This window comes from Lethenteron reissneri, chromosome 67 (genome assembly GCF_015708825.2).
Source record: "Lethenteron reissneri isolate LAM-NWPU_2019-01 chromosome 67, ASM1570882v1, whole genome shotgun sequence".
Lineage (NCBI taxonomy): Eukaryota > Metazoa > Chordata > Hyperoartia > Petromyzontiformes > Petromyzontidae > Lethenteron > Lethenteron reissneri.
Window position 1 is genome coordinate 8,193,487 of NC_083845.1, and position 26,381 is coordinate 8,219,867.

General features: G+C 49.5%; 2 protein-coding genes across 2 annotated transcripts in view; both read left to right on the forward strand.

The window, feature by feature from the left end:
* Positions 1 to 1,630: 1,630 nt before the first annotated feature.
* LOC133360209 (rab9 effector protein with kelch motifs-like) lies at positions 1,631 to 15,398 on the forward strand. The gene is given in 9 exon segments (XM_061578836.1): positions 1,631 to 2,680; positions 4,670 to 4,827; positions 5,203 to 5,508; positions 6,069 to 6,230; positions 7,321 to 7,470; positions 9,034 to 9,183; positions 10,126 to 10,226; positions 11,355 to 11,471; positions 11,473 to 15,398. Coding segments are annotated over 9 exon segments (1,431 nt in total). The 5' UTR covers positions 1,631 to 2,627; the 3' UTR covers positions 11,707 to 15,398.
* The window catches only part of LOC133360134 (discoidin domain-containing receptor 2-like), a 29,348-nt gene continuing 16,791 nt past the window's right edge, over positions 13,825 to 26,381 (forward strand). Inside the window, 1 exon segment of the mRNA XM_061578721.1 lies at positions 13,825 to 13,838. Coding sequence (XP_061434705.1) covers positions 13,825 to 13,838 — 14 coding nt within the window.

Genomic DNA, 26,381 nt, shown 5'->3' on the forward strand with positions numbered 1-26,381 from the left:
AAGCAGACAGATAGGACAAACACCTCAGCCGTGGCAGATCACTGTTACAACTCAGTGGGCTCACATGACATTGACTTCTCCAAGACAGAGGTTCTCTGCAAGCCATCTGGCTATCATGAGAGATTCGTTCATGAGGCGATCCACATATACAAACACAGAGACAATTTCAACCGAGAAGATGGATTCTGGCTCTCAGCAATCATTGGAAGGACGTAATAAACCATTTCGGATCTTAACTGATTGTTGTTCACGTTTACGGTGACTTTCAGACCGCAGTCCACTCACTGGCAATGACTATATATCTTGTATTCTTGGTTCTTTCGGTAAAGTCACATAGAAGGGAAGTAATAAAATAATAAAAATAAAACATAATAAAATAATTCTCACGACGTTTCGGCCACAACGCAAGCAGCCGTCTTCAGGTCAAAACCAGGTCTGTCGAGGCGACAGCGTCTGAATGAAACAGCACACGAGCTTGGAGCATATATATAAGCTGGGTTGGAGGGGGGAAGGGCGCCTTGACAAAATAATATGCATATCAAAAGGAATTTAGCATATTTATGGGAAATTCAGTTATGTGATTAGTACTATTTATGCCCCTACTAATCACATACCTGCATTTCCCATAAATATGCTAAATTCCTCTTGATATGCAAATTATTTTGTCAAGGCGCCCTTTTCCCTCCCTTCCAACCCAGCTTATATATATATGCTCCAAGCACGTGTGCTGTTTCATTCAGACGCTGTCGCCCCGACAGACCTGGTCTTCACCTGAAGACGGCTGCTTGCGTTGTGGCCGAAACGTCGTGAGAATTATTTTATTATGTTTAATTTTATTATTTTATTATTTCCCTTCTACGTGACTTTACCGAAAGAACCAAGAAGATGAAGCCTTGCAGTCACGAAAGCTTGAAATCGAAATATAATGAAAAAAAAATATTTTATTATATAATAATACAATGTTATTTTTATTATTTTTGCTTTATTTTATTATATTATAATATTATATTATGTTTTATTTTTATTATTTTATTATTTCCCTTCTACGTGACTTTACCGAAAGAACCAAGAAGATGAAGCCTTGCAGTCACGAAAGCTTTAAATCGAAATATAATTATAAAATATAATTATTTTATTATATAACAATACAATGTTATTTTATTATTTTTGCTTTATTTTATTATATAATATTGTTATATTATGTTTTATTTTTATTATTTTATTATTTTCCTTCTACGAGACTTTACCGAAAGAACCAAGAAGATAGCGTTACGAAGTTCCGGCGTCCGTATCTAGCTGACGTCATCGCGTAACAACCAATCGTATTCGTCGTTACATCGTCACTCGGTAATCGACGGACCAATCGGAGGCGTCGTCTTATCTCGGCTCCACCCCCTCCGCTCCGTGACCGTCACATTTGTGATGCGCCGCTTCGCTTATTCGTCGCTTAAGCATTTAACTTTATAAAGTTTTAGTCGCTTGCCTCTGTAACACCAGCACGTGTTGACGCGTGGCGCCTCATTGAAGCCGGCGATTCACACGCACTTGACCGTACGTGTTGTCTACGGGGGGGGGGGAGGAGCGGGGGCCGTTAAAATAGGTACCAATTTGTGATAAAGAGTGTGAATTCCTGCGTTTCACGAAAGCTTTAAGTCAAGATTTTATTCTAAGCCGGTTGGAGCACTGGTCGGTGCTCGGATGGGCGACCTCCGTGCGTAGCAGATGGTCTTTATTAAGAATGCTTATCGTGCTTGTATATGCAGGGACATCATCATTATTATTCTTAGCGATTACAATTTCCTGACCAAAGTTGTTATCACAAGCAGCGGACTCGATTAACCCATTCCTGGGCCTTCGCATGAAGTGCCTTGCTGCGTTGCGTCAACATCGCCACTCGAGGGAGACAAAGGCGGCCGGGCGTGGTGCTGGCCACCCACCCTCATCCTCGTGTGTCATCCCGGCCTTCACAGGTGCTGCTGTTCGCTAACAGCATCAGGTGTGATGTGTAAACATCGCCATTGGGGAGACAAAGGCGGCCGGGCGTGGTGTTGGCCACCCACAACCCTCTTGTGCCACAGTGCCGGCCTTCATAGGTGCTGCTGCTATTCCCTAACAGCGCTTGCCCCAACAGTCTGTGAAGGCGATGTGAATGTGAGAGCGAATGTGTGTGCGTGTATGAGTGAGTGGAGTTTCGATTTAAAGCTTTCGTGACTGCAGGGATTCATCTTCTTGGTTCTTTCGGTAAAGTCACGTAGAAGGAAAATAATAAAATAATATAAATAAAACAATAAAATAATTCTCACGACAGACCTGTTCTCCACCTGAAGACGGCTGCTTGCGTTGTGGCCGAAACGTCGTGAGAATTATTTTATTATGTTTGATTTTTATTATTTTATTATTTTCCTTCTACGTGACTTTACCGAAAGAACCAAGAAGATGAGTGGAGTTTGTATGTTCTCCCCGTCTTCTGCATGGGGTTTTCTCCGTTGAATGCCACTAATAACTACCCGGTTACCTAGCAGGTAATGCGTCCTGTGCTCTTAGTTTTGTTATTTCCTGAATGAAGCGGTCGGAAGCTCGTGGTGTTTTCATTTCGCAGGCAGCGAGTGCTGGAGAGATCAGGAATCATGGATTTGCATGCCATCCTGGAGCCTGGTGACATCCCAAAGCCGGGACTTTGGTAAGGAGGCATTCATTCATAGCCACCACGTTGAAGTTCTTTCGCACAGTACAACCCATGGGCGCCCGTTGACCCAACTTTGGGGCGCGCATTTTTTTTTTTGCGATCCCGACCGCAATGGGCGAATACAATTTTTTATTTCAATAAATTAGGATGAGACAATTACAATCAAATGATAACGTGAATGAACAGTGTTACTTGTATTGGAAATAATGTATTTTTGTTCCAGACGATTGTTTTGATCCCCCTCGGACAAATGAAATATCCTGATTCATAATTGATTTTTGAGATGTTAGCCCACCGTAACGATCTGACCAACATTTGTGTCGTTAAGAACCTGCACTAGCGGGCACGTCCAACCTAATTAAAGTGTCACCCGTAAAAGCGTTTAACGGTTTGTTATCGCTTGAGTTCACACGGTGCGTTCAATCAGAATCAGAATGTGTATTCTTAGGTTTTTTCGGTAAAGTATAATAATAAAAAGTGGGCCATTCCTGGCCCTTCCCCCCCCTCAACCATTATATATACGGAGTGGTATCTCCTGTAATCTCTCATTTACTTGATACAGCTGTCGGGCTGTGACGGTTCCACCTGAAGACGGAAGCTTGTGTTGCCTCCGAAACGTCGTGATTTTTATTTTATTTTTATTTTATTTTACTTTAATTAATTATAATTTTTTACCTACGTGACTTTACCGAAAAGACCTAAGAATATGAATCCTTGCAGTCACGAAAGCTTCAAATCTAGAATCAGAATGTGTATTTATACTGGAGGAGGAATCCGATGAGCTTTCAAGCTTTTTTTTCACACATGTCCAGTAGGTGCACAGGGTCAGAAAGTTACAACAACAATCACAATTACAGTGGTAAATCGGTATACGTCGTTAATTCGTTCCGGAAGGTAGGACTTTTACCGAAAATGACGTATACCAAACGGATTTTTCCCATAAGAAATAACGGGAAAGGAAATAATCCATTCCAGAGTATAAGAAATAATATTTTTTGGGCATATTATACATTAATGGGGTTGTATAAAATAATTTAGACACTACTTATTACTCAAATGCATACATAAATTAAAATAAATGCATAAATAAATAAAAATAAATTTAAATAAAAATACAATTTAACATCACTTTACTTTGCTGAGAGAAGTTGATAGCAAGCGCGTCGTATCCCAAGCAACACGTCGTATCTCAAGACATTTCTCTCTCGTCAAAACACAACGTCTACCACACTCGACGTATTCCAAAGCGGTCGTATACCGAGGTATGACTACAAAAAACACGATAGGAGTGGCAAAGTATAGAAAAGGTTATAAAATCACCAAAAAATGAAGAATGAGACTCAACAATTTTTTTTATTTTACCAGGTCAGGCCCACTGAGCTATGAGCTCCTTTTTCAGAAGCGACTTGGCCACAAATGATAGCTCAGTGAAGTGGCTTATCGCGTGGAAATTTATAGCAGCCAAAATAATCCAAGTAGTCTAAACACGTGTTTATAAATGTGGAGGGAAAAAAACTGGAGGACCCGGAGAAAGACATCCACGCGGCCACGGGGAGAAGGTGCAAAATCCAAATATACAGCCGTCAGGGTCGGGATCGAACCCCTGACCTTCTGCATACCAGGCAAGGAAGATATATGTGTGTATGTAGAACGTCTTTGGCTCCTTACGTAGTCAACTGTGCTAATCGGAGATGCGAGGGAAGGACAACAAACTAAGCACAAAAAGCAGTTCTCAAGAAATTAGTTCTCAATCTAAATTATTTATAAGTGCGTAGCTCCAGCGGCTTCTTGACATCGGAAGGAAGAGCGTTCCAGACGGCCGCAGAAGCGCATCTGAAAGCGGGGTTGGGGAGCAGCCGGCCGGGGGTGTACGTATACGCGTGTATGTGTGTGTTTCGTACGTGTACGTATAATCGTGTATATACGCAGCGTGTACGTGTGTGTGTGTGCCCCCCCTCCCCTCCCCATCTGGCCGTGGGGCAGGTACGTGTTAGCCCCACGTGGCCAACCGCCCCCCGTCACCGTGGGCCACACCTGCACGCACCTGGCGGGCTCACGGCGCGGAGCCATGGGACGGGTGCTGATCGTCGGCGGAGCCAATCCCGAGGCCAGCTTCAAGCACACGGTGGTTCTGGACCTGGGTGCGCTCACGCGCGTATTTGTGTGTGTGTGGCGTTGTGGTGGTGGGAGCCGTAGCGTAGCGGTTAGCGCGCTGCGCTGCGAACCCGGTGACCCGGGTTCGATTCCCGCTCACGGCCAACATCCGTGACCAATATATGAACCGATCCTGGGCCTCCCCAGGTGAACTTAGCCGCAAATGAGCACCTGGTGATGTGTTTAAACATTGTCAGTAGGGAGATGAAGGTACCTGGGCGTGGTGCTGGCCACCCACCTTCTCGTGTGCCGTGCCGGCCTTCATAGGTCCTCGCTAACAGCACTTGCCCCAACAGTTTGTTACAGGCTATACAGAGAATCTTTGTCTTTGTGTGCGTGTGTGTCTCTCTGCGCGCGTGTAGATACCTACGAGTGGCGTACCCCCGACTGGCGCGGCCTGCAGCCGCGCTACGAACATGCCGCCTTCATCTCTCCCTCCGCCCCCCTCGCTGAAAGTAGTCCCGCCGATGAAAATAGTTCCACCCCGGAAGGCGGTGGCGGGCGCGCAAGTGGTGCCGAGGTGGCTTTGGATGGAAGCCCTCGCGGCTCCACAGAGAGCCCTCCTCCTCCTCCTCCATCGCTCGCGAGTAACAGCTCCGCCGGGCTGTGGGTCTTTGGCGGAGCCGATCGTACGGGCAACAGGAATTGCGTTCAGCGGTTGGATTTGGGTGAGTCGCCCCTTCGCGTAACGCGGTCGCCTGGCATAGTGGGGAGGGTCTTGACGATGCAAATTTAGTGAGATTATTACGTGGTCGAAACCAAAAATAAATGGCTTATAACTCTTAATATGAAACGTATGTATATGTTCAATATCCATACATGGGTAAGTATGAAAGTTACAAATCACATTTGCAAATGCAGTTGTATCCAGCACTCATTATGCTTCAGGATATTAATTTAAGGCAGAGTTACGATGTTAAGGGAGGAAACAGGGCTGTTCCAAAATATTGGTACGTGCGTATGTTGAACTTCTTTCGCACCATACGTAGACAACCCTGCTAATCAAAGGTGCGGGGGAAGGACAACAAACTAAACACAAAAAGTAGTTCTAAAGTAATGAGTTTGTTAATCTAGACGACGATTTAAAAGTGCATCATAGCTCCAGTGGCTTCCTAATATCAGAAGGAAGAGCGTTCCAGACAGCCACAGCAGCGCGTCCGAAAGCGCGCGACGCGGTAACCAGGTTTGAATGGGGCCGGGTTTGGGGGGGCGTCTCTGTGTTTGTCAGAGCAACGCAGGTGGGAGAGCCCCCCAGTGGGGGGCACCCCCCCCTGCCCCCGCACGTACCACAGCGGTGCGGCGGCGGTGGGGGGCACGCTGTACGTCGTGGGGGGCGGAGCGCACGGGGCGAGCGCCGTCAGGGACGCCCGCCTCTACGCCTTCGACTCTGGTGAGTGTACCCCCCCCACACGAGGTCCACTCAGCCTCAAACGAGTAGTACTTGTGTCTGTGTGTATGGATAGGCGCGGCCGGACGTGGTGCTGGCCACCCACCCCTTCGCGTGCCGTGCCGGCCTTCATAGGTGCGACTCGCTAAGAAGCACTTGCCCCGACAGTCTGTTAAGCCTATACGGGGGGGCGGGTATCTTTGTCTTTCTCTTGTTGCTGCAATGGAGCGCTTGTGGAGAGAGTGGAACAATTCCCATATTCGTGGCAGTGCGCTCACGACGGGTTCCGGTTTGGCAGCGGAGATCGCACTTCGAATCTGTCAAGTGGAATTATCTTCTCATTGGCTGCGTAAGTAATGGCTGTGTGGAAGCTGCTTAGCCTGTCGCTGCAAATGAAGACTAGGCTCTTCTCTGCCACTACACAGTCTCGCCATCTCTTCTCTACGCTTGTAAAACGTGGACTCCGACTGGAACACCCGCACCGGCTGCTTGAAACATTCAGGCTGGCCCTGCTTATGATCAATCCTGGTTTGAACCAGACTAGATTACAGTGTGAGGCGCTTACAGATCCTTGAAAGATCTGGACTTGGTCCCATCATCAGTGAGCTCCAACGGCAGGCGAGGCTGCGTTGGCCAGCCACCGCATGTCCAAGCAGCTTCTGTTTGGCCAGATGGAGGGGGATAAATGGGTGCAGCACGGGCTAGAGAACAGATGGGTTGATGAGTGGGTGAGTGAGCGGCATGGGCTGGTGAAAAGGTGGACTGATGAGTGAGTGTGTGAGTGAGTGAGTGAGTGGATGAGTAAGTGAGTGTGTGAGTGAGTGAGTGAGTGGATGAGTAAGTGTGTGAGTGAGTGAGTGGATGAGTAAGTGAGTGAGCGGAAGAGTGAGTTTGATGAGTGGGTGGGTGAGTGAGTGGCACGAGCTGGAGAAGAGACGGAGCTGATGCGGTACAGGGAGTATGTGGAGCTGAGTGGACTTGCCGATGACCGGTACCAGCGGTGTCAAGCTCGGCTTCTGTGGAGAACCACCACTGCGGTGCGTGTACGGTAGCGACGCTGTGGTAGTGACGCGTACCGTTCTGTCCCGCGCAGTGAACCGGCGCTGGTCGTGCCCCGAGACCACCGGCGCGGCCCCGTCACCGCGGCACGGCCACGCGGTGGCGTGCGTCGGCGCTCGGCTTTACGTGCACGCTGGCATGGACGGTGCCGACTTCCTCTCCGACCTCCACGTGCTGGACACCGGTGAGCGTGCCGGACATGGGAGCCGAGTCGCGGCTACTAACGCCGCGCGAAGAGGGCCTTTCCCAGGGTCTCTCTTGAGACTCATCCGTTAACACTTGGCACCTCCGATGAGTACGGTTGGCTACGGAATGTTCTAAAGAAGTTCAACGTAATACATACTAGGGGCACCGTGGTGGCTATGAGATGTTAACTACTTCGCCTGGTGTACAGGAGGTCGTTGGTTCGATCCCGACACTGACACCTGCTGTATATTTGGAGTTTGCGTGTCTCTCTCTCATCATCATCACGGTGGCTAGGAGATGTTAACTACCTCGCCTGGTGTACAGGAGGTCATAGGTTCGATCCCGACCCTGACACCTGCTGCTGTATATTTGGAGTTTGCATCTCTCTCTCTGTGGTCACGTGGATTTTTCTCCGGGTCCTCCGGTTTTTCCCTCCACGTATCGAGCATTTGGCTGCCGCCATAAATTTCCACGCGATGATAAGCCACTTCGCCGAGCGATCATTCGCGATAGCCACGCTTCTGAAAAAGAGCCATGAAGCTCAGTTCAGCCTTACCTGGTAAAATAAAAATTGTTTTCGTTTAGTTTTAACACTACACCCGAATAAATCCTCTGGGGGGGTGGGCGCGCGTCAGAGGTCGCAAACGGGGTTTGATTCCTTACCCGTATCCGGCCGCACCAGGGTCGCAAACGGGAACCCGTACGGGTATCGGGTAGGGTACGGGTATCGGGTACCCGGTTGCGACCTCTGCTGTGGTCCTCGCCTGTCCATGCCGTGTGCACACTAGGGGGCGCCCGAGTCTTTGCGAGCGGACTCATTCCCGATTCGTGGCGAAATCTTCGCTGCCGTCGTAGTCATCGTCGCCGGCGGCGATCGTCGTCCGCTCGTCTGTCACTATTCTGTCACCCCCCCCCACCCCCCCCGAATAACATTTGCGGTTAACTTTGCAGCATTGGGATGTTGGGTAAACACACACAGTTGTATACACAACAACAACAACAACAATGACAACAGGTGGCACGACCCGGATACACGACAGAGATACGTTGCGGCTGTTTGGAATTCTCTTCCAGGATATTAGGAAGCCGTTGGAGCTAATGCACTTTTACATCTCGATTCAAATCTCATTTCTTTTGAACTGCTATTTCTGTTCAGCACGGTTGGGTACGTACGGTACAACAACAGCAGGCGGCACAACCGGAATACACGATGGAGAGACTCGCAACGGCACAACCGTGTAAACCCACGCAGCCGTGCACAACAACAACAACAACGGGTGGCACAACAACAACCGCCATTCGCCACTAAGTGGCGGTGACGTCACCACAACGCTTGTGCCAGGCCATGTGCACCTTGAGGCCACGTGAAGTGTCGAACGCCCTCTGGCAGGAGGTCACGGGGCAGACCCAGCAGGTGCTACGGGTCGACTGACTGAGATGACCGAGATGACCGAGATGACCGAGATGACTGGCTGATGCACCACCTGTGCCCCCTACTCCGCCAACGGGTGGTACGACCACGTGATGACGCGCGCTTTGTCTTCCCTGCCCCGGCCCACAGCGGCCCTGCGCTGGGAGAAGGTGCGTTGCCGTGGGGACGTCCCGTCGGGCCGCGCCGCGCACGCCGCCCTGGCCCACGGCAGGTTCCTCTTCACGTTCGGGGGCCTGGGCCCCGCGGGGGCCTTGAGCTGCGCCTACAAGTTTCACGTCGGTGAGCGACGCGCGCACGCTGGCACGCACGCACACACGCACGCACACACGCTGGCACTCACGCGCGCACGCTGGCACGCACGCTGGCACGCACGCTGGCACGCACCGCGCGCACACTGGCACGCACACACGCGCGCACGCTGGCACGCACGCACACACGCTGGCACGCGCGCTGACACACGCACGCTGGCACGCACGCACACGCACGTTGGCACGCACGCACACACGCTGGCACGCACGCTGACACACGCACGCTGGCACGCACGCACGCACGCACACACGCACGTTGGCACGCACGCACACACGCTGGCACGCACGCTGACACACGCACGCTGGCACGCACGCACACACGCACGTTGGCACGCACGCACACACGCTGGCACGCACGCTGACACACGCACGCTGGCACGCACGCACACACGCACGTTGGCACGCATGCACGCATGCTGGCACGCACGCTGGAAAGTGCGCTGGCACGCGTGCTGGCACGCACGCTGGCACGCAGGCACACTAGCACACAGACGCATGGGCACGTGGGAAGGACCCATGCACACGCGTGTACGTACGTTTTGTGTATAAGGGCGCGGCGGTGGCGAGGTGTTAACTACCTCGCCTGGTGTACAGGAGGTCGTGGGTTCGATTCCGACCCTGACGCCTGCTGCTGTATATTTGGAGTTTTTGTGTGTCTCTCGCTCCCCGTGGTCGTGTGGATTTTTCCCCGGGTCCTCCGGTATTTCCCTCCACATTCAGAATCAATAGCACACATTTAAAGTATTGCTGTTATAAATTTCCACGCGATAAGCCACTTCGTTGTGCTATCATTTGTGGCCAGATCGCTTTGACCTTCATGCGTGAATTGATGGGCGCTTGTGATGAACAGTTGTTGTGATGGGCGCTTGTGATGGACGCTTGCGATGGACGGTTTTATGTACGTTGTTGGCAGATAAGCAGCGGTGGACGCTGGTGAAGCTGAACTGTCCACCCCCGGCCCCACGACTCGACCATGCCATGTGTATCATCCCCTGGGTCACCCGTCTCAGACCGGTACGACAACGACACACGCGCTGCACAGCTGTCCCGTGCGCAGGCAAGGCCGAGTGCACGCTCGCAAGGCTCAGCGATGACCCCAGGTCAATTGCACGATTGCGCTACTCAGCACTATCCTCTGTAGGCTCTCACGATACCCTTCCACGCACTCTCCTGCCTCTCCCCTCTCATCTCACTCCACTCCCCTCCACGCACTCTCCTGCCTCTCCCCTCTCATCTCACTCCACTCCCCTCCACGCTCTCTCTTGCCTCTCCCCTCTCATCTCACTCTACCCCCCTCCACGCTCTCTCCTGCCTCTCCCCTCTCATCTCACTCCACTCCCCTCCACGCACTCTCCTACCTCTCCCCTCCCATCTCACTCCACTCCCCTCCACACTCTCTCCTGCCTCTCCCCTCCCATCTCACTCCACTCCCCTCCACACACTCTCCTGCCTCTCCCCTCTCATCTCACTCCACTCCCCTCCACGCACTCTCCTGCCTCTCCCCTCTCATCTCGCTCCACTCCTCTCCACGTTCTGTCCTGCCTCTCCCCTCTCATCTCACTCCACTCCCCTCCACGCAATTTCCTGGGGCTGCGAGGTGGCTAGGAGATGGCAGTACAACACGTGTGTTTTGACCCCATTCGTGTGGATCTCTGAAGAGTTAACCCTTTATACGCATGGTGGGTTTCCTCCCACTTTCAAGAGCACGCTTTACAAATTAAATGTTGCCAAACATCTCAGTTTTGCAGGACCCTCTTGAAAAACGGTATTTGGACTCGGTGATGGTGAGATCTCCCTCGCCTGGTATACAGGAGGTCATGGGTTCGATCCTGACCTTGACGCCTGGAAATTCTTCCCGTGGTTCCGTGAATTTTTCTCCGGGTCCTCCGGATTTTTCCTTCCCCATTTAGAATAAACGTTCATCCCGATTATTTGGCTTCTATAAATCTCCACGTGATAAGCCACTTTGTAGAGCTATAATTTGTGGCCAGGTCGTTTCTGAAATACAGCTACTCAGCTCATTGGGCCTTACCTGCTAAAGTAAAACATAGTTTGAAGTTTGAGTTGGTTTAATACTTACGTTGATTTTCAAAAGCTGACAGCCGCCCATTTCACAAACACGTCCGTCCGCCCAATCCGTAGGACTCACCAGAACTACCATCACAAGACGCAGCTGCTGCTGTTGCCGGAGCCTCATCACCTCCTCATCCTCCTCCTCGTGACGCTGCTGGTCAGTCCGAGTCGGCCCCACGCCGCTCACCCCGACGAGACGGAGCGTGCCGCTTCCCCATCGTCCGCTCCCAGCGGAGCGACCGGCGTCGCGCCGCTGCACGGCCCGGACGTTGTCACCGCCGGCGCTGGTCGGGGCCCGGCATCGGTGATCGGAGACCCCGGCGGCACCGCCGGTGGCAGCGCGTCCCTCTGCCTGGTGTTCGGAGGCATGGATGGAGAGGGAGAGATTTTCAACGACTGCATGGCCATGTTACTGGAGTAGCGAAAGGTGACGCTCGTTGGAAAACGAAACTAAAACCGCTCGAATGTTTTTATTATTGTTTTACCAGGTAAGGCCTCGTTGGCCATCGCAGATGATAGCTCAATGAAGTTGCTTATCGTCATCGGGTGGAAATTTATAGCGTCAGCCAAATACTTGAAGCGCGTGACGTTGATTCTAAATGCGGAGGAAAGACCGGAGGACCCGGAGGAAAGTCCATGCAACCAGTGGAGAGAGAGAGAGACACTGCAAGCTCCAAATATACAGCAAGCGTCAGGGTTGAGATCGAACCCACGACCTCCTGCATACCAGGTGAAGTAGTTAACATCTCACCACTCACAGTCAGGAGGGTGCTGCTGCTGCTTTGCACTACTGTCGTGTTGTATTGCGTTTGTTGATTTGAAGCTTTCGTGACTGCAGGAATCCATATCTTAGTTTTTTTCGGTAAAGTCACGTGGGTAGAAAATAAAATAATTATATTTTATACAATAAAATAATAATTATTTTATAAAATAATCTATTTGATTTGATTGTGTTTGTTGTTGTAACGCTTTGACCGCGTGCCCCTACTGGACATTTGTTATAAAAGGGCTTCATGGCTTTAGGGATTCCTCCGGTATGAATAAATATTGTGAATGCCGATTGAGTGATTTGCCAGGTGACCTTTTAAAGTTGGATGCTTAGGTGGAGACCAGTTGCATTGCATGTAGTTTATTGTTGTTGTTGTTGTAGCTGTCGGGAGGAAAGCGGAGAACAGGGGGGAAGTCCACGCAGAACAGGGGGAGAACATACACACTTCACTCCACTCACTCACTCTGTAGAACAAGGGGAGATCACACAAACTCCACTCACTCTGCAGAACAGGGGGAGATCACACAAACTCCACTCACTCACTCTGTAGAACAGGGGGAGATCACACAAACTCCACTCACTCACTCTGTAGAACAGGGGGAGATCACACAAACTCCACTCACTCACTATGTAGAACAGGGGGAGATCACACAAACTCCACTCACTCACTCTGTAGAACAGGCGGAGATCACACAAACTCCATTCACTCACTCTGTAGAACAGGCGGAGATCACACAAACTCCACTCACTCACTCTGTAGAACAGGCGGAGATCACACAAACTCCACTCACTCACTCTGTAGAACAAGAGGGAGAACATACACACTCTACTCACTCACTCTGCAGAACAGGAGGAGATCATACAAACTCCACTCACACTCTACAGAACAGAGGGAGAACGTGCAAACTCCACACAGAAAGTTACCCGAGTTCGGAATCGAACTGCGGAGCTTCTTGCTGCGAGGCACGCGCGTTAACGCTGCACTGCCACCCCCGCTCCTGTAAGGCAAAAGCGCAGCCCTGCAGCTGCTTGCTCACACGACTGCTGGTGGAAGGGGCCCACAGTTGACAGTGCCTCCACTGTACCCCACCACAAGCAACTGCTATTTGTACAGAGGCTACGGGGAAGGCCGGGGAGATGTTAACTACCTCGCCTGGTATGCAGAAGGTCGTGGGTTCAATCCTGAACCTGATGCCTGATGTATATTTATAGTTTGCGTGTCTCTCTCCCCTGTGAGATGTTGACTACCTCACCCGGTATGCAGGATGTCGTGGGTTCAATCCCAACCCTGAAGCCTGCTGTGTATTTGGAGTTTGCGTGTCTCTCCCCGTGGCCACGTGGATTTTTCCGCGGGTCCTCCGGTTTTTCTCTCCACGTTTAGAATCAACGCCACGCGTTTAGATTCTTTGGCTGCCATGAATTTTCCACGCGACGGTGATGAGCCACCTGGCTGCGCCATCGTTCGTGATGGACCAGGTCGCTTCTGAAAAAGTCCCCTCCGTAGTTCAGTGAGGGGCCATATCTGGCCAAATACCAAAAACCCAATATCTCAGTTTAGTTCATGAACGTGTCTTTACTCTCCGTCTGGACGATTCGGCCGCAAGCCTTCTTGGCGGAGGGTTTCCCCTCGCCAGCGGGCGGTGCTCGGAGCTGGCCCCGACACGGATGTCCAGTGTCTATGACGGACTGCCACTGCTCCCACCGCCGCTCCCCTTCAAACCAATCTGTCTGTCCTGTCCGGGGGGGGCGGCGGGGGGGGGGGGGGTAGCGATGAAAGTGGAGCCGTGGGCGGCTCGGACGGGGAGAGAAACAGTCGTTCGGCTCGGTCGATCGCGAGGCGCAGTAAACAAGGCAAAGCCTCTTTTGACGGAATTGATCGCGGCTCATAAATGGCAAATTAGAAACATGGGTGGGGGGTGGGGGGAAGCTCTTGGAAAGACAAAAAAATGATTTTTTTTGTTTTATGGTGGAGGCTTGCAAATGTCATTTTTTGTTTAGGGGGCACGGGGTGGCGGGGGACGCGGGTGGGGGGTCATTTCCAGCTGTTTGTATGTAAAGTGCGTACTTTGAACTTTTTTCGCACCAGTACGTAGCCAACCGTGCTAATGGGAGGTGCAGTGCTGAGTCTATGGGCAGTCTTAGTCGATGGGCAGTCTGTATGTAAGTGTGTACGTTGAACTTCTTTCGCACCGTACGTAGCCGAACGTGCTATTGGGAGTTGCGGCGCTGAGACTATGGGCGGTGTTCGTCTACGTGCAGTGACATCGTTGGACTGGGAAAGGCACGTGCTGCATGCAGTGAGGAGGGGGTGCGAGGGTTGCCGGGCACGGAACGGGGGTTTCAAGGGGGCCCATGGCGCACTGGTTGAGGGGCCGGCCATAAATGACGTCACGCACAGGGGGGGGAGGGGGGGGGTGGGTCAGACATTTGTGACGATGTGTGACGAAGGGGGGGGGGAGGTGAGAAATGTGACGTCACATCAACTTTAAATAAATATAGACAACACAGAAAATTTCCTTACTGTGGTTTTCACACCTGATGATGATTACTTGTGTTGCAATCCACTCACTCTCACTCTGTAGAACAGGGGGAGATCATACAAACTCCACACACTCTGTAGAACAGGGGGAGATCACACAAACTCCACTCACTGTAGAACAGGGGGAGATCATACAAACTCCACTCACTCTCACTCTGTAGAACAGGGGGAGCTCATACAAACTCCACTCACTCACTCTCACTCTGTAGAACAGGGGGAGATCACACAAACTCCACTCACTGTAGAACAGGGGGGGATCATACAAACTCCACTCACTCTGTAGAACAGGGGGAGATCATACAAACTCCACTCACTCACTCTGCAGAACAGGGGGAGCTCATACAAACTCCACTCACTCACTTTTACTCTGTAGAACAGGGGAGCTCATGCAATCAGTTCCAACTCACTCTGGTCACACGTGTCTGAGCTGCAGCAGAATCTTGTCAGTCCCAGATCGCTCTCTTCAGCCAGCTTCGGACCCACAGATAATTCAACTTTTCTCTGGAAGGAAAGACAGCGTCTGAATGACGCTGTCTTTCAGACGCTGTCTTTCCGACAGACCTGTTCTTCACCTGAGGACGGCTGCTTGCTTTGTGTCCGAAACGTCGTGAGAATTGTGTTTTATTATGTTTTATTTTTATTATGTTATTATTTCCCTTCTACGTGACTTTACCGAAAGAACCAATAAGATGAATCCCTGCAGTCACGAAAGCTTTAAATCGAAATTTTCTCTGGAAGTTCGTTACGAGCGATGGCCTGTGATGATGATGATAATGTTGTTAACCACTACGTGTGTAATAAAGGACTCGACCCTGGTTCTGTCTCCGTGTCCTTTATTTGGGTTCGCGTTCTCCTTCCCTCACGGCACTCCTCCTGAGACTCTCTGCCTGGCAGCTCCACAGCTGCCTTCGCTCCCGTAGCCTTCCGCGCTCCTGCAGCTCCGCTGCAGGCTCTTGGTGCAGCCCTCTGGCTGCTCTCACAGCAGCTCCACCGCTGCTCCCTGTTCCTCCGTGCTCGGTCACCGCTGGCCGGCGGTGCCGAGTCTTACCGTGTGTCGCGATCTCGCCACTCCCCAACCTCAGCCCTCCGTGGCCTCTGTGGCTATCTGGCCATCTCCAACCTCAGCCCTGCGTGGCCTCTGTGGCTATCTCGCCATCTCCAACCTCAGCCCTGCGTGGCCTCTGTGGCTATCTCGCCATCTCCAACCTCAGCCCTGCGTGGCCTCTGTGGCTATCTCGCCATCTCCAACCTCAGCCCTGCGTGGCCTCTGTGGCTATCTCGCCATCTCCAACCTCAGCTCTATCCCCAACTCTCTTCCACCCCGCTGGCTGGCGCCGTCATGAGCCCCTCAGCCACCAGGCTGAGGCACGGCGACCACCCAACGTGTTCACCACCCTTCACTCCCCCGACTGACCCCGATGGCTTCCTGTCTCCCCGCTATAACTTCTCCCCCACGTGACCCTGACTCCTCCCTCTCGGATCGTCATATCCGCCCCGCCCATTTACGCCCGCATTACACGTGCATTACACGTGCAAAAAAAATACGCACTTTGCCAAACAGCGAAGAACTTCTCCGCTGTCTGGCACAGACGGGCGTCGTTAACTTTCTATACATCAGACAACTACCCTTTCTCGCAACGGGAAATCGGTGGACGGTGGTCGGCCAAAGACGTCGATCAATTTTTCCCGGAGGGTGGGGGGGTGGTGGGTGTGAGGGAGGAATCGTGATAAAGATTAGATGCGAAGACACGGTTGAAAAATAAATTGTGTTCCATGTTTTAAAAAAAATTGTCCCGGGCAAATTTCCAATGCCGGCGATGGTTTCTGTAGAAGTGTCTGGCTGTTGAGTTTTCTTGGCCGAGGTTTACAATTGGCACCCGTAGCCCGGTGATGTTAATGTGAGAGATTAGCGTGTAGAAAGGTTAGAGACTCGATCAGGTGAGCCTTCTTGTCTCGTAGGCTGTTAAAAGCTCTCACAGACGCGTGAAAACCCTCCCCGTAGAGAGGCGGTTCTCAGATTGTAAATGCTGTGGATTTACTCGCCAACACACGCAGGTTTCCTGTACTGCTAACGAATTGGCACGTTTTGTGTACGTGACACAAACCTTACTACTCGGCTGTGTCGGGTGGTGGAGGGTTTAATGACACATTTTTTTACGCGCTCTAACCCAAAAAAGCTTGCATTTTGGAATGAATCTGGTATTGGGCAAAAACATCGGAATGCTGAAAAGATACCTGCAAAATTATTCAACTGCGACATCCAATCTCTCTGTGCGGATATTTTCACCGTCTCTCCCTCGTGTACACTGGCGGGTCATTGGCGTTTATTAGTAACTAGCTGTACTATACCTGGCTTCGCCCGGGACTTGGATCCACCATGCCCGGCCGCCTTTGTCTCCCCAGTGGCGATGTTCACACCACACCAGTTACTCGTTTGAGGCCGAGTCGACCTAGGGGAGGCCCAGGAGCGGTTAAAATAATCGTCACCGGTGGTGGCCGTGAGCGGGAATCGAACTCGGGTCGCCGGGTTCGTAGCGCGGCGCGCTACCCACTACACTACAACGCGTTACGCTACTACGTGCGCAGGTCACGTGACAGATGTGAAGTCACAGCTCACTTGCCGTGCTAAAAAAAGATGCATTATTGAGCTCCCCCCGACCCCCAAAAAATAAAAGTGTATTTTTATAATTTTTGCATGGTGTACAGTCTGGAAAGTACCCACATGGGAAATTTGCAGTTTGTTGCATGTTAGGAAGTACGCCAAACATTTTGAACAGACACACGTAATCACAACTTTGATTGTTATATATGGAGATAAATCGGCATGTTGTGACTCCCACTGCCACTGTGTAGCATATTATTACATGCCAGGGACTCTATGAGATGATAGGACAATAGTCTGAGTCCATAATTGTCAATAAGTAGCGGCAAAGCGGTTATAAGTGACTCACAGAATTGTGCGCAGTTGCGTGTACAGTCCATGACTTCCCTGAGGCATCAACACCTGCAGCGAGCGCGATGCCGATCACACAACGCGGTTCGAATTCGACCCTCGATCGATCTGTGCGCCATCGCCGCACACGCGTCGAATAAAAAGCAAGGGACAAGCCCTTCCTCACTCATTGGTTCTTTCGGTAGAGTCACGTAGGTGAAAATAAAATAACTAATTCACGACGTTTCAGAGGCAACACAAGCTTCCGTCATCAGGTGGGACAACCATTATTACACTGTCTTCTTGGTTCTTTCGGTAAAGTCACGTAGAATGGAAATAATAAAATAATAAAAATAAAACATAATAAAATAATTCTCACGACGTTTCGGGCACAACGCAATCAGCCATCCTCAGGTGAAGAACAGGTCTGTCGGAGAATTATTTTATTATGTTTTATTTTTATTGTTTTATTATTTCCCTTCTACGTGACTTTACCGAAAGAACCAAGAAGATGAATCCCTGCAGTCACGAAAGCTTTACATCGAAATTATTACACTGGTCAACAAAATTTTTTTTTCTGGCCTGGACTTTTGCAGCTGTTTTAAACTAATTTCAGGGTGCTGATTCCAAATCTGATCTCAGATTTGCTCTATCACATCTCATTTTTAACTCTGTCACTTATGATTGCAAGTTGTTGCGAGTCAGTGACTGCTTTAGTGTTAAAATATGGTGCTGTATTTTTAGGATAGTGCTGTTATAATATCATTTTATGTAGATATCCACATTTATTTAATATTTTTCTTCTGCAGTTTTTATTGAAAATTCTATATTTGATATCTCAAAACTTGATGCCAGATTTGGAATCAGCACCCCAAAATTACCTTAAAACCGTTGGAAAACCTTATGCCAGAAGAAGTGTGTTGACCAGTGAATTATTTTCACCTACGTGACTTTACCGAAAGAATGAAAGAGTATGAATCCTTGCAGTCACGAAAACTTCAAATCTAGAAGTCCTTACAAACTAACGACTCCTCTATCATTTTTCATTGCTGGCGGGCACGTGGCTGGGTTGTTGTCTTCAGGGTCTCTGGGTTTCTCCCTCCCACACGAATCCAAACTCTCAGTAGCTGATGGAGCTCACGGCCAAACCTCCCAGTGGAAAGCATCAGCGGCATCATCGCCCTCCCGAGGAAGAGTCGAGGCGCTTGGCTTGCGGGTTTCAGGATGAATATCGCGCCAGCTCTCTTTCTCTCCCAAGGAGTAAAACGGAAGAACTGTGGACTCGTCGTTATTATTGTTGTTGTTATTTGTAGGCGAGTTAGGGAGTTCAATCTTCCGCGGCACGGACCAGCACATTGCTGCAGTGGCAGTGATTTTCACGCAATGACTATTATTGTTGTTATTTATTATTATGTTGTATTGTTATTATTATTCACAACCAATTGAACCCGCGTGATGGAGGCCTCCTCTCGCGCTCTGTGTGCAAGCAACCGCACGCGCATACACACAAGCACGTGCACACACACGCACCCACACCCACGCACACACCCTCACCCACGCACACACCCACACACCCACACAGTGCACACACACAAGCACGCGCACACACCCACGCACACACCCACACACACACACGTGCACACACACAAGCACGCGCACACACACGCGCCCACACCAACGCACACACCCACACACACACACGCGCACACACACAAGCACGCGCACACACACGCACCCACACCCACGCACACACCCACACACACACACGTGCACTACACACACACGCGCATACACACAAGCACGCGCACACACACGCGCCCACACCAACGCACACACCCACACACACACACGTGCACACACACAAGCACGCGCACACACACGCACCCACACCCACGCACACACCCACATCCACGCACACACCCACACACACACACGCGCATACACACAAGCACGCGCACACACACGCACCCACACGCACACACCCACGCACACACACAGGTGCACACACACACACGTGCACACACACACGTGCACACACACACACGTGCACACACACCCCACACAGTGGTAGCAGAGAAATATAATTCACTGCGAAACGCCGCCTCTGTGTGTGTGTCATTTCACACTCTGCGGAGCGAGACGAGAGTGGAAGATGCATTTCAGCGTCTCTCTCTTTGCCCAACATCATCCTCATCATCGTCGTCATCAGCCGTGGCCAATCTACTGCTGGATGAACGCCTCCCTAAGACATCACCATCACCGCCGCCATCGTCAGCCGTGGTAAATCCACTGCTGGATGAAGGCTCAGCTCCAGAAAACAAAACAAAAATCTCCCTCGAGAAATTAAAACGCCGGTCGTCTTTTATTTTGTTTGCTGGAGGTGACGGCGGCTTGGGGAGGTCTTCATCCAGCAGTGGATTGACCACGGCTGACGATGATGATGATGTGATGGTGATATCTTGGGGAAGTCTTCACGCAAGCAGTAGATTGACCACGGCTGACGATGATGATGATGTCATGGGGAGGTCTCCATCCAGCAGGGGATTGACCGCGGCTGACGATGATGCTGCTGCTGAGTCTTTACAATGTAAAGCGAAGGCTGTGGGAGCAGCAACGTGTCCAGGGATCAGGAGGGCCTGCTTTTAATGTGGGTGTCACACGACTCTGACGGATGGATCGGACGGACAGGACGTTGACAAAAAACGCGTGGCACTCATCAATTGAACAACCGTGTTGATCGCACGCGCCCGACGGGGTATCACCATCATGATCATCACCATGATCACCATCATCATCCATCACCATCATCATCATCACCATCATCACCATCACCACCATCATCATCATCATCACCATGATCACCATCATCATCATCACCATCATCATAATTACCATCATCACCATCACTACATCACCACCATCATCATCATCACCATTATCATAATCACCATCATCACCATCATCATCACCATAATCACCATCATCACCATCACCACCATCATCACCATCATCATCACCATAATCACCATCATCACCATAATCACCATCATAACCATCATCACCATGATCATCACCATGATCACCATAATCATCATCACCATCATCACCATCATCGCCATCATCATCATCATCACCATCATCACCATCATCATCATCATCACCATCATCACCATAATCACCATCACCATCACCAGCATCATCATCACCATCACCCATCATCACCATCATCACCACCATCATCATCATCACCATCACCACCATCATCATCACCATCTCCAGGTCGTCTTCTTCCACGTGCAACTTTCCGTCTTAGGCTCTCCGTCGGTTCCACTCTTCGTGGGTCCAACTTCGATGCAGGCAGCAGCTGCAGCAGTAGTAGCGGCAGCAGCTGTAGCAGCAGTAACAGGCAGCAGCAGTAACAGGCAGCAGCAGTAACATTTCAGCGTCTCTCTCTTTGCCCAACATCATCCTCATCATCGTCGTCATCAGCCGTGGCCAATCTACTGCTGGATGAACGCCTCCCCAAGACATCACCACCGCCACCATCGTCAGCCGTGGCCAATCCACTGCTGGATAAAGGCTCAGCTCCAGAAAACAAAACAAAATCTCCCTCGAGAAATTAAAACGGCGGTCGTCTTTTGTTTTGTTTGCTGGAGGTGACGGCGGCTGGGGAGGTCTTCATCCAGCAGTGGATTGACCACGGCTGGTGATGATGATGATGAGTGATGATGTCATGGGAGGTCTTCATCCAGCAGCGGGATGACCACGGATGACGATGATGATGATGATGGTGGTGGTGATATCTTGGGGAAGTCTTCACGCAGCAGGAGATTGACCACGGCTGACGATGATGATGATGTCATGGGGAGGTCTCCATCCAGCAGGTGATTGACCACGGCTGATGATGATGATGCTGCTGCTGCTGAGTCTTTACAATGTAAAGCGAAGGCTGTGGAGCAGCAACATGTCCAGGGGACCAGGAGGGCCCTGCTTTTTAATGGTGGTGTCACACGACTCTGACGAATGGATCGGACGGACAGACGTTGACAAAAACCGCGTGGCACTCATCAATTGAACAACGGTTGATCGCACGCGCCGACGGGTATCACCATCATGATCACTACCATGATCACCATCATCTATCATCATCACCGTCATCATCACCATCATCATAATCACCATCATCACCATCACCACCACTCATCACCATCATCATCAATCACCATAATCACCATATCATAATCACCATCATCACCATCATCACCCATCATCATCACCATCATCACCATCATCACCATCATCATCACCATCATCACCATCATCACCTGCTCATCACCATGATCACCATGATCACCACCATCATCACCATCATCACCATCATCACATCATTCACGATCATCATCATCACCATCATCACCATCAACGCCATCATCATCATCATCACATCATTATCACCATGATCATCACCATAATCATCACCATCATCATAATTCACCATCATCACCACCATTATCACCACCATCACCATCTTTACCACCATCATCACCATCATCATCATCACCACCATCAACCATCTCCAGGGTCGTCTTCTTCCACGTGCAACCCTTCCGTCCTACTCTCTCCGTCGGTTTCACTCTTCGTGGGTCCAACTTCGGATGCAGCAGCAGCAGAGCGAGCAGCAGCAGCGGCAGCAGCAGTAGCGGCAGCAGTAGCAAGCAGCAGTAGCAGGCAACATCTCCTCCTGGAGCCAATTCTCTTCTTTATCCGCACCCGAAATTAAAGGAGACGCGAACGGCAAAGACGGTGCAAATAAAATACAACCAAAGTGAAGATTGTGTGCAGGTGAGGATTGAAAACCGGAGAGCGATGTGTATGTACACACACACAAACCAGACTGTTCAAGTCTATTTAACAAAACGCATTCTGGCGAATTGCCGATGATGCTGGATGCAATTACCAGCGAAACGTCGTACTATTTTTTTATGTTGTGGTTTCACGCTTCAACGCACCGGTGGGCTAAAGTAGTGAACTATTTTGTCCTTTGTCAACGTGACACTTTTTTTACTGATTAGCCGTGTCGGGTGGTGGAGGGTTACGACACCATTGATATTATGAAAAAACGCATACTGTTTACACTTAAAGCATTTGTCGAACTCGGTGTTCAATGACGAAACAAAACCACGTCCCCAAAGGGTACATCTCCGTTGAACGTCGCGTAGTGAACGATTCGTGCAGAGAGTGATTTTCCGCGGTCATTTCACCAGCATTTGCAGCTATCTTCATCAGGCGGACAGACAGATTTGTGAAAACCCCCTCCTATATTATGGATGATATTGGTCACGAAAGCCTACGTGCTAATCTATAGATAGTCTTGCTGTAGGCCAGTGGTTTCTCAACCTTTTATTTGGCTACTACTATAGCCCCCACCCTGCCCTACATCAATGACGTCCTCCAGCCACGAATATTCATACCTGTCAACCCCTTATCAGTGCCCTACATTATCACAGACCAACTCAGACCTAATTGGCCACCCCGTGCACTTACAAATCTCATCCTTCATCCCACAAATTCCCATCACAAGGGAGAAAAACAAATAGAAAAAACTGATGATTGTTTTTTTTTTACCCTTTAATCTGGCAACAAAACTGACACCTTTTTACGAGGAGTCTGTTTGCATTGACCACAATACCTGCAGTCATAATGCATACAAAAACATAACTCTGATAATGTATGCATTGTCCTTTAAGTTGATTGGTCCACTCCCGAGACAGGCTTTCCTTAGAGCCTAGTCTCACAGGGTTGGACCAGATGACACCAAAAGGCGCACAACTCAAAGACAATGCACCCATCAGAGTATGAGAGCTCGGGGTAAGCATTTACACCATTGGTACCTCATTTGCCAGAAAAAAAACTGTTATTGTTGCCGGCATTGAAACGGCTGTACGCCGCATGAACCTGAAAACTCATTTCCCCTGTAAAACATACGGGGTAAACCGGGGGGTTGACAGGTGTGGGGTGACAGTAATGTGTATTCCATCAGGTCTCGTGAGATCTCCGACTTGCACATTGCTCGCTGGTGGCGTGACACTGGAGGGTGAGAATCAAACTCAACTCTGTAGCGCATCTTCAAATCTCGACTAAAAAACGTGTCCTCGTTAAGATGGCTTTCCGCTCTCTCTCTCTCTCCAGCTATTCTCAAATGTCTTCTCACTTCATTCTCTCCTTGGATGACGTTGAAATTTTTCCGCCTTTCGGTGCATAGCGCCACTGACAACGATTAGTTTAAGGGGAGCGTTTTATAATTTAAATTGTTGGTGAATTATAGTCGGTTATCCGGCTGCATCCAACATTATCCGGCTGTTCCGGGCCGATCCGGCGCAAACGGCAAAGCCAGTCCAAAGGCTGTAACCAGTCTGGCGATCGATATCGTGTTGCGTGAAAAAAAAGTAGCTTGATTTCAGTGTCAAAATAATCTACACTACATTATACACTGCATAGTAGATATGCCTGATTTCAGTGTCAAATATAATACATACATTATACACTACATACTAGATATGCTTGAATTCAGTGTCACATTAAATAGAGTACATACATACACAGTAGCTATTCTTGATTTCAGTGTCAAATATTATCTACGCTACATTATACACTACGCAGTAGCTCTGCTTGATTTCAGTGTAAAATATTATCTACACTACTTATACACTACACAGTAGCTTGATTTCAGTGTAAAATATTATCTACACTACATTATACACTACGCAGTAGCTATGATTGAATTCAGTGTCAATATTATCTACGCTACATTATACACTACGCAGTAGCTCTGCTTGATTTCAGTGTCAAATATTATCTACACTACATTATACACTACGCAGTAGCTCTGCTTGATTTCAGTGTAAAATATTATCTACACTACATTATACAACACATAGCTCTGCTTGATTTCAGTGTAAAATATTATCTACGCTACATTATACACTACGCAGTAGCTATGATTGAATTCAGTGTCAATATTATGTACGCTACATTATACACTACGCAGTAGCTCTGCTTGATTTCAGTGTCAAATATTATCTACACTACATTATACACTACGCAGTAGCTCTGATTGATCTCAGTGTCAAATATTATCTACGCTACATTATACACTACGCAGTAGCTCTGCTTGATTTCAGTGTCAAATATTATCTACGCTACATTATACACTACATAGTAGCTATTCTTAATTTCAGTGTCAATATTATCTACGCTACATTATACACTACACAGTAGCTCTGCTTGATTTCAGTGTCAAATATTATCTACGCTACATTATACACTACACAGTAGCTCTGCTTGATTTCAGTGTCAAATATTATCTACACTACATATACACTACACAGTAGCTCTGCTTGATTTCAGTGTCAAATATTATCTACGCTACATTATACACTACACAGTAGCTCTGCTTGATTTCAGTGTCAAATATTATCTACACTACATTATTCACTACACAGTAGCTCTGCTTGATTTCAGTGTCAAATATCTACGCTACATTATACACTACGCAGTAGATATGCTTGATTCAGTGTAAATGTTATCTACGCTACATTATACACTACACAGTAGCTCTGATTGAATTCAGTGTCAAATAATCTATCATATACACTATGCGTAGCTCTGATTGATCTCAGTGTCAAATATTATCTACGCTACATTATACACTACATAGTAGCTATTCTTGATTTCAGTGTCAAATATTATCTACGCAACATTATACACTACACAGTAGCTCTGCTTGATTCAGTGTCAAATATTATCTACACTACATTATACACTACGCAGTAGCTATGATTGATTTCAGTGTCAAATTATCTACACTACATTATACACTACACAGTAGCTATTCTTAATTTCAGTGTAAAATATTATCTACACTACATTATACACTACGCAGTAGCTCTGATGATTTCAGTGTCAAATATTACGTCCACGTGTGTCCCCTCCAGGGGTTCGCGTACCCCCCTGGAACATTGCCACGTGTACCCCACCCCCCCCCCAGGGGTCCACGTACCCCCCTGATGTTCCCCACGTGTACCCCACCCCCCCCCTAGGGGTCCACGTACTACCTCCGATTGAGACCCGCTGCATGCGCTACGGAGTGTAGCGGAGTTGCGAGAGTCAGAGGTGAGAGACGTGGGGGCGGTGAGAGCGAAAATCCAGGGGGGGTTTGGAGTCGAAATTCTGAACCCACCACACCTCCTCCTCCTCCCCTTTCCCCCTTAAGAAGAATCTAATGCATTAATCCTGCGGGTAGCCGAGCGAGTAAAGAGGAGAAGAGAGGGAGAGAGAGAGAGTGAGAGAGTGAGAGAGCGTATTTCGCTATAAATAACGCGACTATTTTCTCGGAAATGCTTGAATGGCTTCAAAGATTCTTTATTTCTTACAGGAGGTGGGCGGTGGGGATGGGGGAATGTGGTGGTGGTGTTGCTGGTAGTGGTGATGGAAGAGGTGGTAGTGGTGGTGGAGGTGATGGTGGTGGTCGAGGTGGTGGATGTGGAGGGGTTGTGGTGGTGGAGAGGTGTGTGGTGGTGGATGGTGTGGTGGTGGTGGTGGAGGAGATGGTGGAGTAGTGGTGGGAGAGTAGGTGGTGGTAGGTTGGTGGATGTGGTGGTGGTGGAGTTGGTGGTGGAGGAGGTGGTCGAGGTGGTGGATGTAGAGCAGGTTGGGTGGATGGTGGAGGAGGTGGTGGAGGTGGTGGATGTGGTGGTGGTGGAGGGGTGGTGGAGGTGGAGGAGTGGTGGAGGAGTGATTGGTGGATGTGGTGGTGGTGGAGAAGGTGGTCGAGGTGGTAGATGTACAGCAGGTTGT